Source organism: Chanos chanos, chromosome 4, assembly GCF_902362185.1.
Source record: "Chanos chanos chromosome 4, fChaCha1.1, whole genome shotgun sequence".
Lineage (NCBI taxonomy): Eukaryota > Metazoa > Chordata > Actinopteri > Gonorynchiformes > Chanidae > Chanos > Chanos chanos.
The window spans coordinates 25,625,017-25,643,090 of NC_044498.1; the positions used below are offsets into that span (position 1 = coordinate 25,625,017).

Here is an 18,074-nt window from a genome sequence, read left to right on the forward strand (position 1 = left end):
ACAGTTTCCTGACTGGAGATCCAGCCAACAGCCTGATGGGTTTTGTAGGTTTTACTGCAGACACTGACTGTGTTCAGGAGCAGATCAGGAAATCTGCCCAGTAAAACAGAACCAAATTCCAGTCGAGGAAGGGGAGGGTAATAAGGATAATAGGAGGGAAATGTAATCTGGCAGATTTTAAACGCACATTCAGTCAAAATGAGTTAAAAAATGTTCTGATTTGGCGTCCTTATTATTTGGGGCCAATTATTAATGAAAACATCTTTGGTTATGGCTGAGCGTCAACGCATTGTTTCATCTGAAGGATCTGAGGAATATGGAATGATGTGGATTAATTTATTGAATATTTAGTATGTACTACTTACATATGTTTGTGTCAAGCTTTTGAAGTTTCTTGTAGTGACTGAAGCGAGAGTTCAACTAGAAGTGCTGTGCATGTGAACTGCTCATGAACTCAACTTTTGCTGTTAACAAAAGTACATTTTTCCAATGCCACTTAGGCCCACGTATGAAATGTGAGAGATTATACATTATACAGAACCACAAGCACTTCTGACAGATCCAGCTGTTGCTCTTTCTGCGCTCTGTCTGGCTGTGTCTGCAGATTGGACAGATTTTACGTGATGCGTCTGAAACAGTAAGACTCTGGCTGTTATAGATATCTTATTCAGACACATCAATTGTTTGATCGATTTAAGTTGTTGGAATGTTGTTAAAGCACATAGACTCTGAAGCCCCTTACGTATCAGTCCATTATTTATAAAAAGCACAAAGTCAGGACTGCCCACTGTGCTCTTCCAAATGGGAGCCAATCAATGCCAGTGTACCACAGGAGGTTATGGCCAGTGCTTGAGCACTTCCTGCTGAGCCAGAATGCGTTGGCAGGTCTGAATGCAAAGCAGGGCTTTCTCAGCAGGATTTTGCTCCTTTAACGACTTGACCTGCTCTCCTGCCAATTAATGGACCAGAGTCCAGAAAGCCCTGAACTGGTCTAAATGGATTTTTCTGTGATTTCCATGTTGATTGTCATAAGTAGGTTTGTTAGAATGTTCTTGAATGTTGAGGTTTATGTTAAAACTTACAGAAAGTATTCTGATAACATGATCCTTTAGGTTCACAGGACTACACTGATAATAAAGATCAGTGTTTTAGGTTGATGGAAGTCAGGATTCCAAACAACATGAAATGGCTCATTGGCCAAAGTTAATCAAGTGTGAAGATCTCCACTACCACAATTACTTTACATCTGCAAACTAATTTAAGTCCCTACCGATTATAAACAGGTGTGGTGTGGACGCATGGCAGTGTATTTATCTTTGTGCTGTAGGGTTTCATTATGGCCAGTCACACGCTGTTGAATGCACAGCACTGATGTATGGGTGAGGAGCTGTGTGCAGTTAAGTGTGTATGATGTGAAATTGTTAAAAGGCCTCAGGCATTTAAACCCCATTTAATGCCACTAGCAGCATCCCCTGTTCTGCTAGCCTAACTCTATTACCGTCAGGTGAACGTAATCACTTCCATTCTCTCTCTCTCTCTTTCTCTTTCTCTCTCTCCCTCCCCCTCTCTCCTTCTGTCTCTTTCCCTCTCCCTCTCTCTCTTTCCTTCTGCCTCTGAGCCTTGGTATCTCTCCTTCTCTCTCTCTCTCTCTCTTTCTCCCTCGTCTCTCTTGCTGTTTGTCTCTTTCTCTTTATTTGGACAGATCCTGTTCAGAGGAGCTTTAGCTGGTCAATATGAACACACACTGGTGTGTCAAAGCCTCCTGCACTCAGTAGTTGTGTCAGTGAGAAAGAACTCACTCATCCAGAAAATACAACCTCACAGAGGCGAAATGGGATTTTTAATTGGCTGGAATTGGTTCATGTGCTCTTACAGTGTTGGACTCCTGTACTTTTACAATGGCATCATGTCCTGTGTCAGATTACATCGATGTAACTAATGTTAGCCTAAGCAAGACACCTTTTTATCTTAAGTGTTGGTGCAATCCCTCTACCAGATAAACAACTCTTTTCTCTTTTTTGTCCTTCCCTGTGCCTGAGTTGAACACGTTTTCTGCTGTGAATGGCACTGACTTTACAGAAATGCCAAAGAGTGTGTGTATCACTCACTCAGAATGAGTGTGCCTTTTCACTCCTGTTGCTCTTCAGGACTGATTCGCTCCAGAGTTCATGGGGCAGATGCTGCTGGAGCCAAGGTTATGACCTTTTTGGACAGTCACTGTGAGGTCAACAAAGACTGGCTGCCTCCACTGCTGCAGAGAATTAAGGAGGTGAAACTGCACACTGCTGTACTACTACCACTCCAGCCCTCCACTTCATTTATACTATAACTGCTTCACCATGCAAGTACTTCATTTCTACAATAACTGCTTCACAAACATACACATACATACATGTTAACATTCATGTATGTATGTATGTATAACTACTATACATACTCAATCACTCTCAATATCTAAGCCGCTTAACCTAATTAGGGTCGTGGGGGGTTGCTGGAGCCTATCCCAGAGCTCATAGGGCGAAAGGCAGGGAAACACCCTGGACAGGTCGGCAGTCTATCACAGGGCAGCCTAGAGGCAATTTCGTGTCTCCAATTCGCCTAACCCGTATGTCTTTGGACTGTGGGAGGAAACCGGAGCTCTCGGGGGCAGCCCATGCAGACACAGGGAGAACATGCAAACTCTACACAGAAAGGACCCGGCCAGGAATAGAACACGAGACCTTCTTGCTGTGAGGCAACAGCACTACCCGCTGCGCCACCATGCCGCCCCTACCATACATACATACATACATACATACATACATACAAATAAGTTAACATACTACTCCTTGTTTGCTTGTTTTTGTCTGCAAAACTTCTAAATGAATGGATGCCAGTAGCTAACTCATTTGACCACAAAAAGATCAGTCCTAGTATTTATTGCTAGTTACACTGAAAATGTGAAGAATTAGTAGAAACACACACACATACTACATAGCTGAGATGTTCAGGTTCACAGACGTTAGTAATGTTTATACTGTTTATATAAAGCCACCAGCATCTTGCTCAGTCGTTCTGCTGTGGGTAAAGTGACCACAGTGCTTTGGTGGTCAAATATTTACCAACTGTTGCTCTTACATTTGTCAGGTACACTCATTTTATAAGTGCTGACTCAAATTGGCTCATTTTTCACCCGGTTCTTTTACTGTGTCACCTGACTCAGTTTTGACCCATAATAATTAACAACTGTTCTCCTTTCAAATATTATTTTATAACTTAAGCAAACCTGTACTGCTAATCTTTCTGCTCCCTCAGGACCCAACCTGTGTGGCCAGTCCAGTGATTGACATCATTAACATGGACTCTTTTGCCTATGTGGCTGCGTCTTCAGACCTGCGTGGAGGTACAGTATAGATGGAAACTCTTTTTCAGTCTGCCCCTGCTGCTGACTGCAAGCATTGTCATCTCTAGTCCTATGTAGTAAGAAAACCCATGGCCAGATGTGTCATTGAGCAGTGCTGTGTGAGGAATCAGTCAGATCAATGGGAATAATAGACCGTGTCTGCTCCTGATTGAGCCGTTTAATTATGGATACAGCCATAGCTCATAAGATGGAGAAGATGTGCTGTCAATTGGAGCTCCATTGATCCACTTGGCTTCTGGAACAGCTCTCCAGCTGCATTCCCAATGGACACACACACATACACACACACACACACACACACACACACACATACACACACACATACAATTTATCTCAAATTTAAGCCTAAGGCAGGTATTTGCCTATTCCCAGCAATTCTGAGACATGTTTTTTCTTTCTGATATATTTCAAAACTATATTTTGTATTTCTTTTCTTCAAACTGTAGAAGAATGCTCATGTCAATCCCTCATCTTTCAATCTCTCTCTCTCTCTCTCTCTCTCTCTCTCTCTCTCTCTTTCTCTCTCTGCTGAAGGCTTTGACTGGAGCCTGCATTTCAAGTGGGAGCAGCTGTCTGCTGAGAAGCGAGCGCAGAGAGCCGACCCCACAGAGCCCATTAAGTGAGTGAATGAATAAATAGGACTATTACAGACTGCAGAATGGCAAACCATGTCTACATCATTCAGTCTACTGACCAGTAGCCTTAAGAGAAAGCCTCCCATCCTGATTACATCAGGCAATAAAAGGCTCCATCTCCCTCAGGCCACACTGCCTGCCACGACCTAAAAGACTCATTCAGACTTGTGTAACTGCCAGAAAAAGCGTTTAAAACATAAATCTTAACAGGAATGCCAGTCGTGCTAATTTAAAGGAGCCCATCAAATAGCAAATGCAATGTCATTTCATTCAAGCAAATCTTTATTTAAATAGTGAGCAGTTTGGCCCCAGTCCAGAATGTACTGTTTTCCTCTTCTTCTTCTTCTTCTTCTTCTTCTTCTTCTTCTTCTTCTTCTTCTTCTTCTTCTTCTTCTTCTTCTTCCTCCTCTACTGCTGCTGCTGCTGCTGTTTCTTCTCTTCTCTTCTCTTCTCTTCTCTTCTCTTCTCTTCTCTTCTCTTCTCTTCTCTTCTCTTCTCTTCTCTTCTCTTCTCTTCTCTTCTCTTCTCTTCCTCGCTACGCTGTACCCTGTAGTTCTAACAGATGATTAACAGTGGTGCTAATTCTCTACAGTAGGTTTACATGTCTGCCCTTACGAATTTGAGTCATAAGCTGACAGAGGGGGAAGCACAGTTCAGAGCCAGTCTGTTCCTGTTTGTGCTGTGCACGAGCTTCAGTCTCACTGAACCACTGACAGCACATGCCAAGAGAGCACTGGTGACAACCAACACAGTGAGAGATAGCTTGATGGAGAACCACATATGGCAAAAGCCAGTGTGTATATATATATGTGTGTGTGTGTGTATGTGTGTGTGTGTTTGGGAGGGTTTATGGGACCCCTGTGAGGCCTCTTTACTTATCATCAATCTCTTCTTTACTTTATTCTGCAAGTTAAATATCTACAGAACTTTGAAGGAGCTTTGTATGCAACACTATTTGTGCTCTACGTTCCCATTACCTTGCCTCTCTAAGACAACAGAGAGTGAGGACAGGCAGTGAGCAGAGGGGCATGTGATGACACATTGAATCTGTGGTTTTGCAGCATTGTGTAAAAATGACTTCTTCCCCCAGAGCCTCACTCTAACACACACACACACACACACACACACACACACACACACACACACACACAGACACACTAAAGATCCAGAAAAGGAAAGAAAAGCAACCCAGAAGAAAGAAAACAGAAGAGAACTCTTGTCTTATTTGGAGCATCTGAACCACTGCACATGGCGTAGCTCTTTCATTTTGTCTTTCATGAAGGCTGCTCTTCATGGTAATTTCATTAAGGTCCAATTAAAGGATCACTCTGAGATTCAAAACAACAGTGTCCTATTTAAAACCTTGAAAACTAGATTAAAATGTAGATGCTAAAACAGCCTTACATTTTTAGCAGGCAGCTGAGTTCCTCACTAACTAGGCCATATTTTTTCACACACAAGTTTCGCTGTCAATTGTCTGACCTTTAGTCCCTACCCAAAACTTTGAGAATCTCAGATAATGTTCCCCTCAAAGGACAGTATGTCTGAACACTAAGCTGTCTGAGAGTGCCGACCTGGACGCTGACCCTGAATCAGTCTTCAGATCTCAGAACAAATGTAGGGGAATGAAGGTCTGAAAATGAATTAGACTGTGATTTTTGTCATCAGAAGAGACTGACCTGGGTGAAGAACAGATGAAGTGCAGGTAAACAAGTGAGCATGGCTGGGAGGACAGCAGGAGAGGCCCTCACACCGAGTGTATGAATGCTCAGGCTGTCAGTTCAGTGCAGGTCCTCTGGAGCTGCCTCCTCTGGATAATGAGAACGTCTCCTCTTACATGACTCCTGCTCCTGTCAGCTGCCGCAGCCCACACCTTCTCCTCTATCACTCCATCCTTCTCTATCACACCCCTGTCTCACAGACTCTGGCCTCACTGTGTTTCCACATACAAATGACTCTGCAGAAGGTTGAAAATTTTTCAGACAGGAAAAAGCTCGCCCCCAGTAATAGTGCCAACGCCCAACATGCTGTTCAGACTAAATCCTTTTTTACAGAATTTTTATATGTATATGTATATATATATATATATATATTTTTTTTTTTTTGTTACAGCAGTTGATATTTATGCAGTGTGAAAATGATGGCTGTACCTCACCTCTTTCTCTTTCTCTTTCTCTTTCTCTTTCTCTCTCTCTCTCTCTCTCTCTCTCTCTCTCTCTCTCTCTCTCTCTCTCTCTCTCTCTCATAGGACACCCATTATAGCAGGGGGGCTCTTTGTGATTGACAAGACCTGGTTCAACCACCTGGGGAAATATGACACAGCCATGGACATCTGGGGAGGGGAGAACTTTGGTGAGTGTCTGACTGAAGTGCATTACTGCCTTAGTGACAGAGTGTCCACTCTAATCCTCATTCTGTGTAGGCAGAGCCTGGATGTCTCATGGAAGCTTGCTTGCTCAGGTCATTTTCTGAATATGGAAACTGAGAAAGAAAACACTGCAAACTGATTTTCAGACCACTAAACCAACTTCTCAGCAAGTTTCACAACTTGTCTGCACTACCTTGACTTGTGATCAGCGTTTTTATGTCTTTTTAACATCATTTCTATCTGACGGTTATCTCACAGCTTACAGTGGTGCAATTTACTACTGTTTTGTTTAACTTTTGACAGTAAGACTAGCACAGCAGGTAGCCTTTCACAGAGTGAGTGAGAGAGAGAGAGAGAGAGAGAGAGAGTGGTCTACTCTGAAGGAGACCCCCTCTGCTCAAACCAGCACTTTGAAACAGTGGGAAATATCAGTGAAGGAATGTTCTGAGTTTGGAATTAAGCTTTCTTTAATGTGAGCTATGAGAGATTTGGATGTGTCCTAAAAAATCAGAGTGGCAAAAAAATGTGCAGGAAGACCAAAGACTGAGTGCTGGATTAGGCAGACTGGGCTGTTGAAACAGGCCTAGCTGTTTGGACAGAAGTAAGCAGCTTTCCACACAAGTGCGACTGATTCGCTGGTCTTGACATGTTTAGACAGGAGACTTCAGGCGTATGATCCAATATTCACTGATGTGAAAGTTAGTCTGCACTCAGCAGGCTGGTAATGCCAATGTGTTTGGAAAGAAGAAAAAAAGGATGTAATGTGGCATACAAACATATTGTCTTATGTTAGTTGTGGAGTGCAAATGCTGACACATGCCCTTGCAAAACCATACAATACCACTCACCTGACAGTGCTCTTTTTCAGTGCAATTAATATGTCCATAAGGTTGCAATTAGTAGGAAATGTAAGTGTTTAAGTGTACCTGTAGGTTTTTTTTTTACATTCCTAGTGAACTATCGATGAACAGTAATAGTGGTGCAGAGTGAGTAAATGTTGAGAGACTCTCCTGTAGAAGTGAATGGGGGTGTGAGGTAAAGAGTGCTTAGAGAATAAAAGGTGCCTGCAGCCCTGTGCAGGGGTCAGCCATATTCATGCGTTTTAGCTGCAAAGCTACATAGCTAGGTTCACCAGTCTCAGGGCTAATGCAGGTCCAGGGAGAACCATGGGTTGCACTACAGTGGTTTGCTAATATACCTTCTTTCCCACAGAGATTTCCTTCAGAGTGTGGATGTGTGGAGGAAGCCTGGAGATTATTCCCTGTAGCAGGGTTGGCCATGTGTTCCGGAAAAGACACCCCTACGTCTTCCCAGACGGTAACGCCAACACGTACATCAAGTAAGAGCAAGCCTCAGAAACTTTAAAATTATATCCAGTCCGAGTGAGCCTTGTTTAATGAATCCATGGACGGGTCAAGTCAAACCTCATTCATAATCAATAACTATTCAAATAAAATGCTGCTAATTTATGTGGGCTCAATCGCGACATTCTTTGCTAACATGAAATCTCCATTAATAAATCTGATTTGAACTTCTGTCAGCAAAACTTCCACAAATGAGACCTTCACACTAAAGTAAAAAAATACCCAATCAGCAATGGCAACATTCCCCATCCATCAGGACAACATTCCCAACTAACCATGACAGCATTCCCAGTCAAGCCCTTTAAGAACATTCCTGATCAACCAAGGCAGCATCCCTGATAACCGGATCAAACATCACAACATTACCAGTCAACCATGGCCACATTCCAATTATGACTTTCCAGTTAACCATGATAGAATTCCTGATACCTGATCAACCCTAGCAACACTCTCAGTCATCCATGACAGGATTTTGCTCAACTATGACAACAAGCCCATCAACTGTGACAACGACAACGTTTCCAATACCTGATTAGCCATGACAACATTCTGATCAACATTCTGATCAACTTTCCAGATCAACTGTGACAACCTTCCAAATAACCCATGACAACATTCAGCATCAACCATGAGCAAATTCCCCATCAGCCACAACATTATTCTCCATAAAACGTGACAAATTTCCCATCACTTTGGACAATTCCAATCAAACATGCCAATATTCCCCGTACCTGATCACCACTGACAACTTTTCTGATCAACCATGACAACTTTCACCATCAACCATGATAACATTTCCCATTAACCATGGTAACATTTCCCATTAACCATGGTAACATTCCTGATACCCTACTCCTGTGTCAACTATATCATTCCCACTCACCCATGATAACATTCCCAGTCAACCATGGCAACATTCCTAATACCCAGTCATCCATGACAACATTCTCCTTTAACCATAACAGCGACTCCTGATACCCTTTCACGCATGACAATGTTCCTGACAACAGATCAACCTTGACAACATTCCCAATCATTCATGACAACATCCTTGATTAACCACCAAAAAAGCAGTTGTCTGTGGATGTGTGTTTTTTTAAATATTGGTCATTGTTTTGTTATTTGTTATTTGTCACATTTTTAGATAATGTACTCTTTTCTAAGGGCAAAGTGTGTGATGTAGAATATGTTTCCTCTTATCAGTTCTGCCCGAAGAAGATGAGACGCAGCATGAAAATGGATAAAATATTGAGTACGCAGCAGAACTTTCTTTTTGAGGACTGTGCTGCAGTGTGCACTCTGAATGAAATCACTGTCTCCCTGCATGTTTCTACAGAGTTAATGAATAATTGCTGGGGGATTTGGAGTAATCTCGATTTGATCATCTTAAAACACACGCTGGAAATAACATCTGTTTCCACACCATGTCTGTAGATAATTCAACGCCTTTCCTTTTTTTCTAAACATGCATATTTTTGAATATATTACATTTAACCTACTCATAGGGTGTCTGTGATCTAGTTCTTACTAGTTAGAAACCTTTCCACCACGCTGCTCTTTACCTCCAGTTTGTTGCTTGCTGTCTTTTGTTATGGCATAGACAGTGAAGCTATTCAGGTAGGTTCTGCTGCGGAGGTGGTTGGACTTTGTCTTCGGCAGGGTCTCCCATTTACTGGGGGACCAGTTACTGGGACCCAGTACACTGACTATATAACATGCCCTTTCAGACAAGGGGGTTATCTTGTATGTCAAATGTGGAACACTAAATTATTACATGAGGAATGATCTGTATAGAGGGTTTTGTTTTGATTTTGACTGTGGTGGCCTGTAAAGCCCTTTGAGACTGTAAACAGTGATATTGGGCTCTAAATAAACTTGAAACATGAAACTTAAACTTGTTTTGATCATGTTGCAATAATGCACTGAAAAATACAACAACCAGCTCAGCTGTGTTGTAGCACGTGTATATGTCATTTTGGACTGGCACATATGAAGGGTAACCTGAATACCGATGACGCAAATGTTTTATGTCTTTAATGTTTTGCAGGAATACCAGGCGCACGGCAGAGGTTTGGATGGATGAGTTCAAACTCTTCTATTACTCAGCTCGGCCTGCAGCCCGGGGCAAGTCTTATGGCGAGTGAGTGACAAACACCATGCTTTTCATATCATTTAAGAGTACTTCAAAAGGCCTGTCCTTTATACACGCACACAACCTCACTGCATATGGTAAAGTGAGATACGTTTGAAAGATGTATTGTCCAAAATGGATGGTTTTTGGGGGTTGTTTGTATGAAAGTATTCACTGAGATCAAAACCAATCTGGAGAGGATTGGTATGTTTACAAACACACGAATATCTGTTCAAATGAGTGTATCTGCAGGCGTGAAGGAGAGATTTGTGTGTGTGTGTGTGTGTGTGTGTGATAAGAGGTGGAGTGTATAATGAGAGAAGTTGCTCTCTCATTTGGTTCATTTTCTCTTATCAGCATTCGCGACAGACAAGAGCTTCGCAAACGTCTCAAGTGCAAATCTTTCAAGTGGTATCTGGACAACGTTTACCCAGAGCTCAAGTGAGTGAGCATGTGTGTGTGTGTGTGTGTGTGTGTGTGTGTGTGCGTGCGCGAGTGAGTGTGTGTTCTTCCTTTATTACTTGCAGTGTGTTTTCATCTCTCTTTTCTGGAGCTGTGCGGTCTGATGGATGAGTCTGCCATCCCAACACTCTTCATTACCATACAGCCCAATACGCAGGGAGAACTCAGACACTGTCTGAGAGACAGCTCTCCCAGGGCAACAAAACAGCCCAAATATTCCACTCAGCAGCACACAAACACTCATTCATCAATTTATTATGACTTAGCATTGATATTAAATTATACTGTTTTCATCTTTTTTTCTTTCAAACCTTTGCGAGTAACTGAAGTGGTGTTTGTTCAGACTGAAGGTTTCAGTGGCTGTTTCATCTGGTCTGCATTTTTCTGTTTTGGATGTCAGAGTTCCCGATGATTCAGATGCAAGGTCTGGGGTGATTCGACAGAGGCAAAATTGTCTGGAGTCTCGCAAGTTAGAGGAACAAGATCTTCCAGTCCTCACATTAGCGCCTTGTGCCGGCACAAAGGAGGTGCCAGCATTCAGCCAGGTATAACTGTGTCCAACTGTGCCTGACTGTGTCTAACTGTGTCTGTGTCCAACCATGTACAATTCAGCACAGTTTAACTATCACAGATAAAATAAAGCCCAGAGAAGTATGATCTGAAAAACTTCACTTAAAGCCTGTCAACATAAGACAGTTTTATGCACAACAGAACTCATTAAACATCATATCAGCAGATCCTACTAGTAGAACTGTGAATGCTGTCTTTTGCTTCTCTCTCTCTCTCTCTCTCTCATATAATATAAATATCCACATTTAATTTTCTTCTGCACTTTTCATGACAGATTACAAAAATAAGTCTCTCTCTCCCTCTCCTCCTCTCTGTCTTTCTGTCTATCTATCTGTCCATTAGTCTTCCATAGATCACTGACATACACTGTAGTTCTCCTGTGTGTGTCTGTCTAATTGTCAGGGGCATGTAATTCATCATGGTTGTGTCTGGACAAACTGAAAAAAGCAAATGTTACATCTACTTAATTTAATTGTGGAAAGTTTTTCCACGTAAATAAATCATGTTCCTTCAAGGTTAAGTAATTTTGTTGATCTAACAACAGACAGATGAAATGAATGTAATTTACTGTGGTAACTTCAATTAAATGTGATCAAGTTAGATGAACTTGATTTATTTGAGTAGGTAGTTACTACAGCTGTCAGTGATCCAGTTTGAATATATGGATTTAACAAATAAATCTAATCTAGCATTAACTCATCAATTCTAAAACTGAAGACTTAACTGAAACCATTTACAGCCTACTTGGTCATGACAACCAGTGCTGGCAGCATTCATACATTTTCAAATCCACTTGTCCTAGTTAGGGCAGTGGAGGGTACTGGAGCTGACCGGGAATCAAACCCAGGACCTAGTTGTTGTGCAGCAGTAACACTACCTGCTGCACCACCATGCAGCTGGCAGAAAGCTTGTTTTTTCAAAAATCACAGAATAAATGGACACATGTTTGAAAACGTTCAACACAATGGTGTACATCACACACATAAGTGGCACAAGTGCACAGTGGCATAAGACATAAGTGGCTCAATCAGTAAACATGTAAATATAAACCTAATGACAGATCCTTTGTCATTTAAATGGAAAACCATCTGAAAAACTACAACAAACCTGGCGTTATAAGTATGCACTAACAATTGAAAACCAGGTCCTGTGAGACTTGGATAAACATAATTCATTCTAGAGCATTTTACATGACTGGTTTTAGTTGGTTGAACTAGTGGCTTATTTATACTCATTCAACTATAACATCTCAAGCAATACATGGAAATTCATGAATTTAAGTTATTTCAGGTTGATTTATTTGCTTTAGATATACAAACATCAGTTTTCATTTTTTGAGTGCAGGAAGCCATGTGGGATCAGACAAAATGAATGAAGCAGTGTAATCAGGGGACGCTGTGAAAGCCAGACCTTTCTTGCCAGCTAATGAGATTTCAAAACAGCCACATTAACTCTGTCGTTTGATCCTAGTGGTCGCTAATGTGCTTCACTCCCTCTCCTCCCACCTGCAAAACGGTCTGCAAAGACCTACAGTAATCCAGTCCAGCGGCAAAGATCATTAACACATTCACAGCGGGTCTAATGCCAGGGTTCATTAATACATTAACATTGTGCCTCTCAGGACCCTTCCACAGTAACCTATGTCAAGGCTGGATTACAGCTGTAACCCACACATCCCCATAATCAGGGCCTAAATGTCCAACTGTGTCTTGTCAATGAAAAGACAGTATGGAATTCTATGATATTCAGTTATTTAAGGCTGTATCTGATTGGTGTTTTTGACTTTACTGACACTGATTTACTGTTGCTGATTGGTTGTATTTGTCTGATGTTTTCAGTCACATCAGGGTTTAGTAAGTGTGTGAATCACATCATCCTCGACACCATGAGTGTGTGTTTTCCTGACGCGCGTGACCTGGATGGACGCCTGTGTAAATCATCAGCTTGGAATACTCTTGCTGATGGTCTTGTTCACAGGATAACTGTGTGACACGAATCCCATCGTATCACTCCTTCTCCACACTTTTTCTTCGCCTCTTGGTGAAGGGAAAGAAAGAGCTAACAAGGCCCTCAATGTTCTCAGTTTAATCTTCACTGTTGGCCTTTATAATCTCAGATCATCTGCTCTTGTGTAATGCTTGCAGCCCGTACTGATATAATAAGGTGTTTATTTGATCCAAGCCCATTAGGCTCAAAAGTATGAAAAATTACATTAAGCTGAGGAGAAAGTCCTTGATACTTGTTCTTTTTCACAGTGAATTAAAAATGCGACAGAAGTGTACATCTCAGAGTACTGGTAAACTTGATCATAGCCTACCAGCTCCTGGCCTCAGCAGCTCGCTCTCAATATCATTTAACACTGATGTAAAAATACACCCTGAGTCTGGGCTTTTGGTTATTCATGAAATTACTTGATGTGCATAAAAATTGGATCCTTGTGGAGCCTCTCAAGCTATTACACACTTAGTGTTACCCACCTCTGACCTCAATCTACCAGCTCAGAGAGAGAGAGAGAGAGACAGACGGAGACAGAGACAGAGGTAGATAGAGAGAGAGAGAGAGAGAGAGAGAGAGAGAGCAGGGGAGAGGGAGAGAGAGAGAGAGAGAGAGAGAGAGAGAGAGAGTGTGTTCAAAGGCAGAATGAGAGAAATGGAAAACTTAGTTTGATTCAGTGCTCTGATGATCTGATAAGCTGTACCCCCTCATAGAGATGTGAAAGGCCTAAAGTATGATCTGATTGATTCTAAGTGTGTGTGTCTGTATGTCTGTGTGTTTTGCTTGGTTTTATTGTGTGACTTCACTCTCCTTCTCTCTCTCTCTGTCCCTTCAGGAGTGGATTTACACTCATGGCCAGCAGATCCGCCAGCAGCAGTTCTGCCTTTCTGTTTCCAGCACCTTCCCAGCCTCCCAAGTCCTGCTCCTGCCGTGCAACATCAGTGATGGCAAACAGGTAAAAAATTTCTCCTAACACCACAGAATCTAGCCCTTCCCACTCAGGGAGGAATTCGCTCAAAGGCCCTGTTTACACCTTGGATCCAATTTTGGTGATCCGATCACAAGTGGATAGCTCAAAAGTACAGGTGTAAACGCATCCAATGCACATTGAGGTCACATCGAGATCCGATCACTCAGACCACATTCGGAGGTGGTCTGGACCACATATGAGCACATTCTTATAGCAGTGTAAACGCGAATGCAAACTCGAGCTCACTGAACGACCTCCTACTCAACTGACGCCCTCTGCTTAGGCAGAAGTACGAACTCATTCGCGTATGTACACATTCGCTTGCCAACGGCATCATATTAAAGTGCGACAACAGGCAACAACAACAGGCAAAATGGATACTGTTTTGATTTCTTCTTCTTCTTCCTCTTCATTAAATTTCCGACAGAGTCGGCACGGGAAGTGTGTTGATGCCTCCCGCCAATAAAAAACAACAACGTTTGACGTGAAGAAGCTTAACATGGCTTAATGTTCCAAAACCGCGATCAATGATCACTGAATTTCTCAGACATCTCTTGTCAGAAACGCCTCCTCCTGTCAAAAAATCAAAATCGAAATACTAGGACTATGGTCGTTATCTCATGTTAAGCGTTTTCCTCTCTTTTGACGCCCATTATCTGGAAACCGCTTAATGTGCCTAAATGTCCCAAAACAGCGACCAGTGATCACCAAATTTGTCTGACATCTCACATGTCATAAGCACCATCTACAGTCAAAAAAGCAAAACTGAGATTAAATGAAAGGAGTAACGTGTTGGAAAATGACTTATGTGCTTATTTGCATATAGGGCGGGGAAGTGAGATCCGATCTCAAGTGGTCACTCGAGACACGGATTCTAAAGCCAGATGTAAACGGATGTACTTACAGCTGTCCACTTCTGATTGGATAACCAAAATCGGATCTTAATGCAAGGTGTAAACTGGGCCAAAATGACAATGATTCTCTATGGAGATTTTTTTTTAAAAAAACAAAAGAAAAAAGTTTCAGTAACCACTTTCACATCATGTAAGAGTTTATGAACAAGATAGGAACTTTTTTTGTTTGTTAGGAGGTAACATCAATCATTTTTGAGATAATCTGGTCTGTGTAGTGGCTATTGCTAGTCATAATGTTGTAGTATCTAGGTCTAGATGCTATTTGACATGTCGTTTAAATGCATGTCTGAGCGTGTCTAATCGGGGATAACATGTCTGGCTGGCTGTAAATCCATTCCCAGTAACACATTACCACATCTCGGTGAGGGATTTCCTGAGAGACTCAGTCCATAAGTGTCATAAAACAGCAGGAGCATGGTTCTCCTGCAGTTTTCTGGTCCCCCGGGAAATCTGTCTCATCTAGGCTGTCAGTGTCAGGTTTGGAACTATCTCAACGTCGTTCTGGTCCTGCTGTGGTTTCCGCATGCGTGTGATGAACAGTGACACTGCAGGACAAATTACTGGCAGGCTTTCGCAGACACACAAGTATAAGAAAAAGAAAAAAAAAATTCACTCTGTAGCTGAATAGGCTCTGTCAGGTTGAGCCAAAACTTAAATTAAATATAAAACAGACATAAGTGCAGCACCAGTATCATTTTTTTAAGAACATTTTGCAGATGCTAGAAAAGAGGAAAAAATCATTATGCCATTATAGGCTAACTGTCATTATTCTAATATTCCGCTTGAAATATGAAAAGAAAATAGCTTGTTTTTAAGAAATTCCATTTTGTCTTATGTTATTTGTGAATAATTTTGTTATCACGTCTGCTTTCCAGACTTTTTAAATTGTTTGGGTGGTGCTTCTGTCCTGTGTTCTAATAATGTAACAAAACATATACATACATGACTTTGTGTTACATCAAATTCAGTTACATCACATTAGAATGGCCTTAGGTTACAATAAGGATGGACATAAAATAACTACTGACTTCTAACTGACTTCTCATTTGGTTAAATATTTAAACTTTTTGATAATATGCTCTTAGGTAATAGAGAAGTAGGTTGTCTTGCTTCATGAAATAATGAAATAAGTCAATCATGTTGAAATCTTTGTCCATCATAACATAATCATAATAATATGGATGTATGTGTATATGTATATGTATATGTATATGTATATGTATATGTATATTTTTTCCCCACTGAGATGATTTTGCAAAATAGAGAGACTGTATCCCATAAAAATAACAATATATTATTTTTAAGGTAGTGTGAGTAATGCATTACTGTTTTTCTTCAGGCGCTAGGAAAATATCACCGACACATGGTTTTCAGTGCTCTGAGTTGTCTGTGCTCTCATAATTCAGATTTTTATTTGAGAGCGTATTTGAGAGCATATTTTTTTATCACACAAGACAATCTCACCCACATTTCTCTGGATATAAATTCACATTTTCTGTATTCAGCTTCTCCTTGTCTTTTTTCCCCTGTCTTTTGTTTCAGCGCTGGCAGAAATCTGGGACTCACCTGGAACACATGGTGTCTCGTTTTTGCCTGGACAGTGAGATGGCTGTAGACGGTATAGACAGCAGTAAGATCCTGGTCATCAGTCCATGTGAGCAGACAGCCCACACCCAGAGATGGGACCTGCCTTTCTCATGACACTGCCCTTCTGTGCTGGGCTGTGGAGGGAGAGGCTGCAGTCTGCCTCTTCAGGAGAGAGAGGTTACCAAACTGCTGCCAATCAGCCACACCCATACCCCTGCTCTCTCTGCCTCTGTCTCTGCAGCTCACACTGGGGTAAGTAAAGATTAAGGCAAGACCAGAGCAATGGCTGTGTCCAAAATGGCATACAACATACTACTCATATACTGATCTTGACGTAAAACTAGTAAGTAGTGTGCAGTACATGAAAAATAAAAGTTTTGCAGTACACGACAGTCACCCGGATGATGTACAACTCTGGGGAAAATTTGCAGTACACAACCGGAGCTCACTTTGTCAGGTAATGTATCCCATGATGCAACGCGGTGATTTCCAACCGTCAAACATTTTTAAAAAAACATGGCGGACAGTGACAGAGGCAGCTTCAACTTCAACTCCAGCTGCAGTTCCGAATATAAATGTATCAGTTGCATATTTTGGTGTAATACGCTTTCTTATAGGGCTACTTTTCATAGATATTTATTGTAGTCGTGTGTTCGTTTTTGACAGAACAAATAGCCTAACCGATAGTAAACGTATAGCATACTACACGAAAGTTCTAATAATTGCATACCATACTGTATACAAGGATGGGGAGTAGTGTGCAGTACACAGTGTATACTGGGCCAGTATGCAGTATGCAGTACACTAGTATGCCATTTCAGACACAGCCAATGTTGTATTCTAACAGTCACAAAAGAAAGAAATATTATTGATTAATGCGTTATACCATGGCACTATATGTTATCAAGGATGTATTAACGAAAATTCAAATCACTTTGTTGTATAAAAGCTCCTGAATATGCAACAGAACAGAGCATTATGTGTTAGAAATTATACAGTAAGTTCTTTGACAGAATCGATTTTACTGTTATTGAGCAGAGGAGTGAAAAACTGAGCACGTGTGTGAGTGTGTTTTTAGCCCTGCTGACTCTCTGGTTCTCCCAAAACAGGAATCCTGGACTGTCAGTCATGACGAGGCTCTTCAGAACAGGGCTGGGCAGCTGGGCACACACAAACCTACAGTTCGCGCACACACGTGCACACACACACACACACACACACACACACGCACACACACACACACACACACACACTGCACCAGACCTACAGGACAAACACACTATCAAATGGATAGATGGACACTGGAATGTGATGCACGATGAATGTTTTGTAATCTTGCTCCAATCTCACTGCCCCTATGTGTTGAACTTGTCAAGCTTGCACAATTAATAAAGAACCTATTTTTCCTATAAGGTGTTTTCTGATGCATTTTTCACTGTAGTGATATGCATGATTTTTTTTAAGGAGACAGTCTCATAACATGAAAATCCAGTAAGATGCTACTTTTTCTCATTCAGTTTTCCCCTCTGAGTACTGAATACGACACACAGTGGTACTGTACAACAGTGAAGCATCTTAATCTTTTTAAGGTCAACACACTGCTAAAGATTAGCACTACATAATTCCATACTATAGACATCTCACAGCACACCTTTGTTACACAAAAGACTAGACT

At 41.5% G+C, this 18,074-nt stretch overlaps 1 protein-coding gene across 2 annotated transcripts in view; it reads left to right on the plus strand.

Annotated features, from left to right (window-relative positions):
* galnt14 (UDP-N-acetyl-alpha-D-galactosamine:polypeptide N-acetylgalactosaminyltransferase 14 (GalNAc-T14)) overlaps positions 1-17,808 on the plus strand; it is a 36,017-nt gene extending 18,209 nt beyond the window's left edge. The window contains exons 6-16 of one of the 2 annotated variants that reach the window (XM_030773022.1): positions 2,148-2,269; positions 3,295-3,382; positions 3,938-4,022; positions 6,287-6,390; positions 7,619-7,745; positions 9,818-9,910; positions 10,259-10,342; positions 10,764-10,908; positions 13,764-13,883; positions 16,355-16,651; positions 17,509-17,808. In XM_030773022.1, the coding sequence (XP_030628882.1) occupies positions 2,148-2,269; positions 3,295-3,382; positions 3,938-4,022; positions 6,287-6,390; positions 7,619-7,745; positions 9,818-9,910; positions 10,259-10,342; positions 10,764-10,908; positions 13,764-13,883; positions 16,355-16,513 (1,127 nt within the window). In that variant the 3' untranslated portion in view covers positions 16,514-16,651; positions 17,509-17,808. The remainder of the gene's footprint in view (positions 1-2,147; positions 2,270-3,294; positions 3,383-3,937; positions 4,023-6,286; positions 6,391-7,618; positions 7,746-9,817; positions 9,911-10,258; positions 10,343-10,763; positions 10,909-13,763; positions 13,884-16,354; positions 16,652-17,508) is intronic. The other variant, XM_030773023.1, reaches the window with a different exon arrangement.
* Positions 17,809-18,074: the final 266 nt, after the last annotated feature.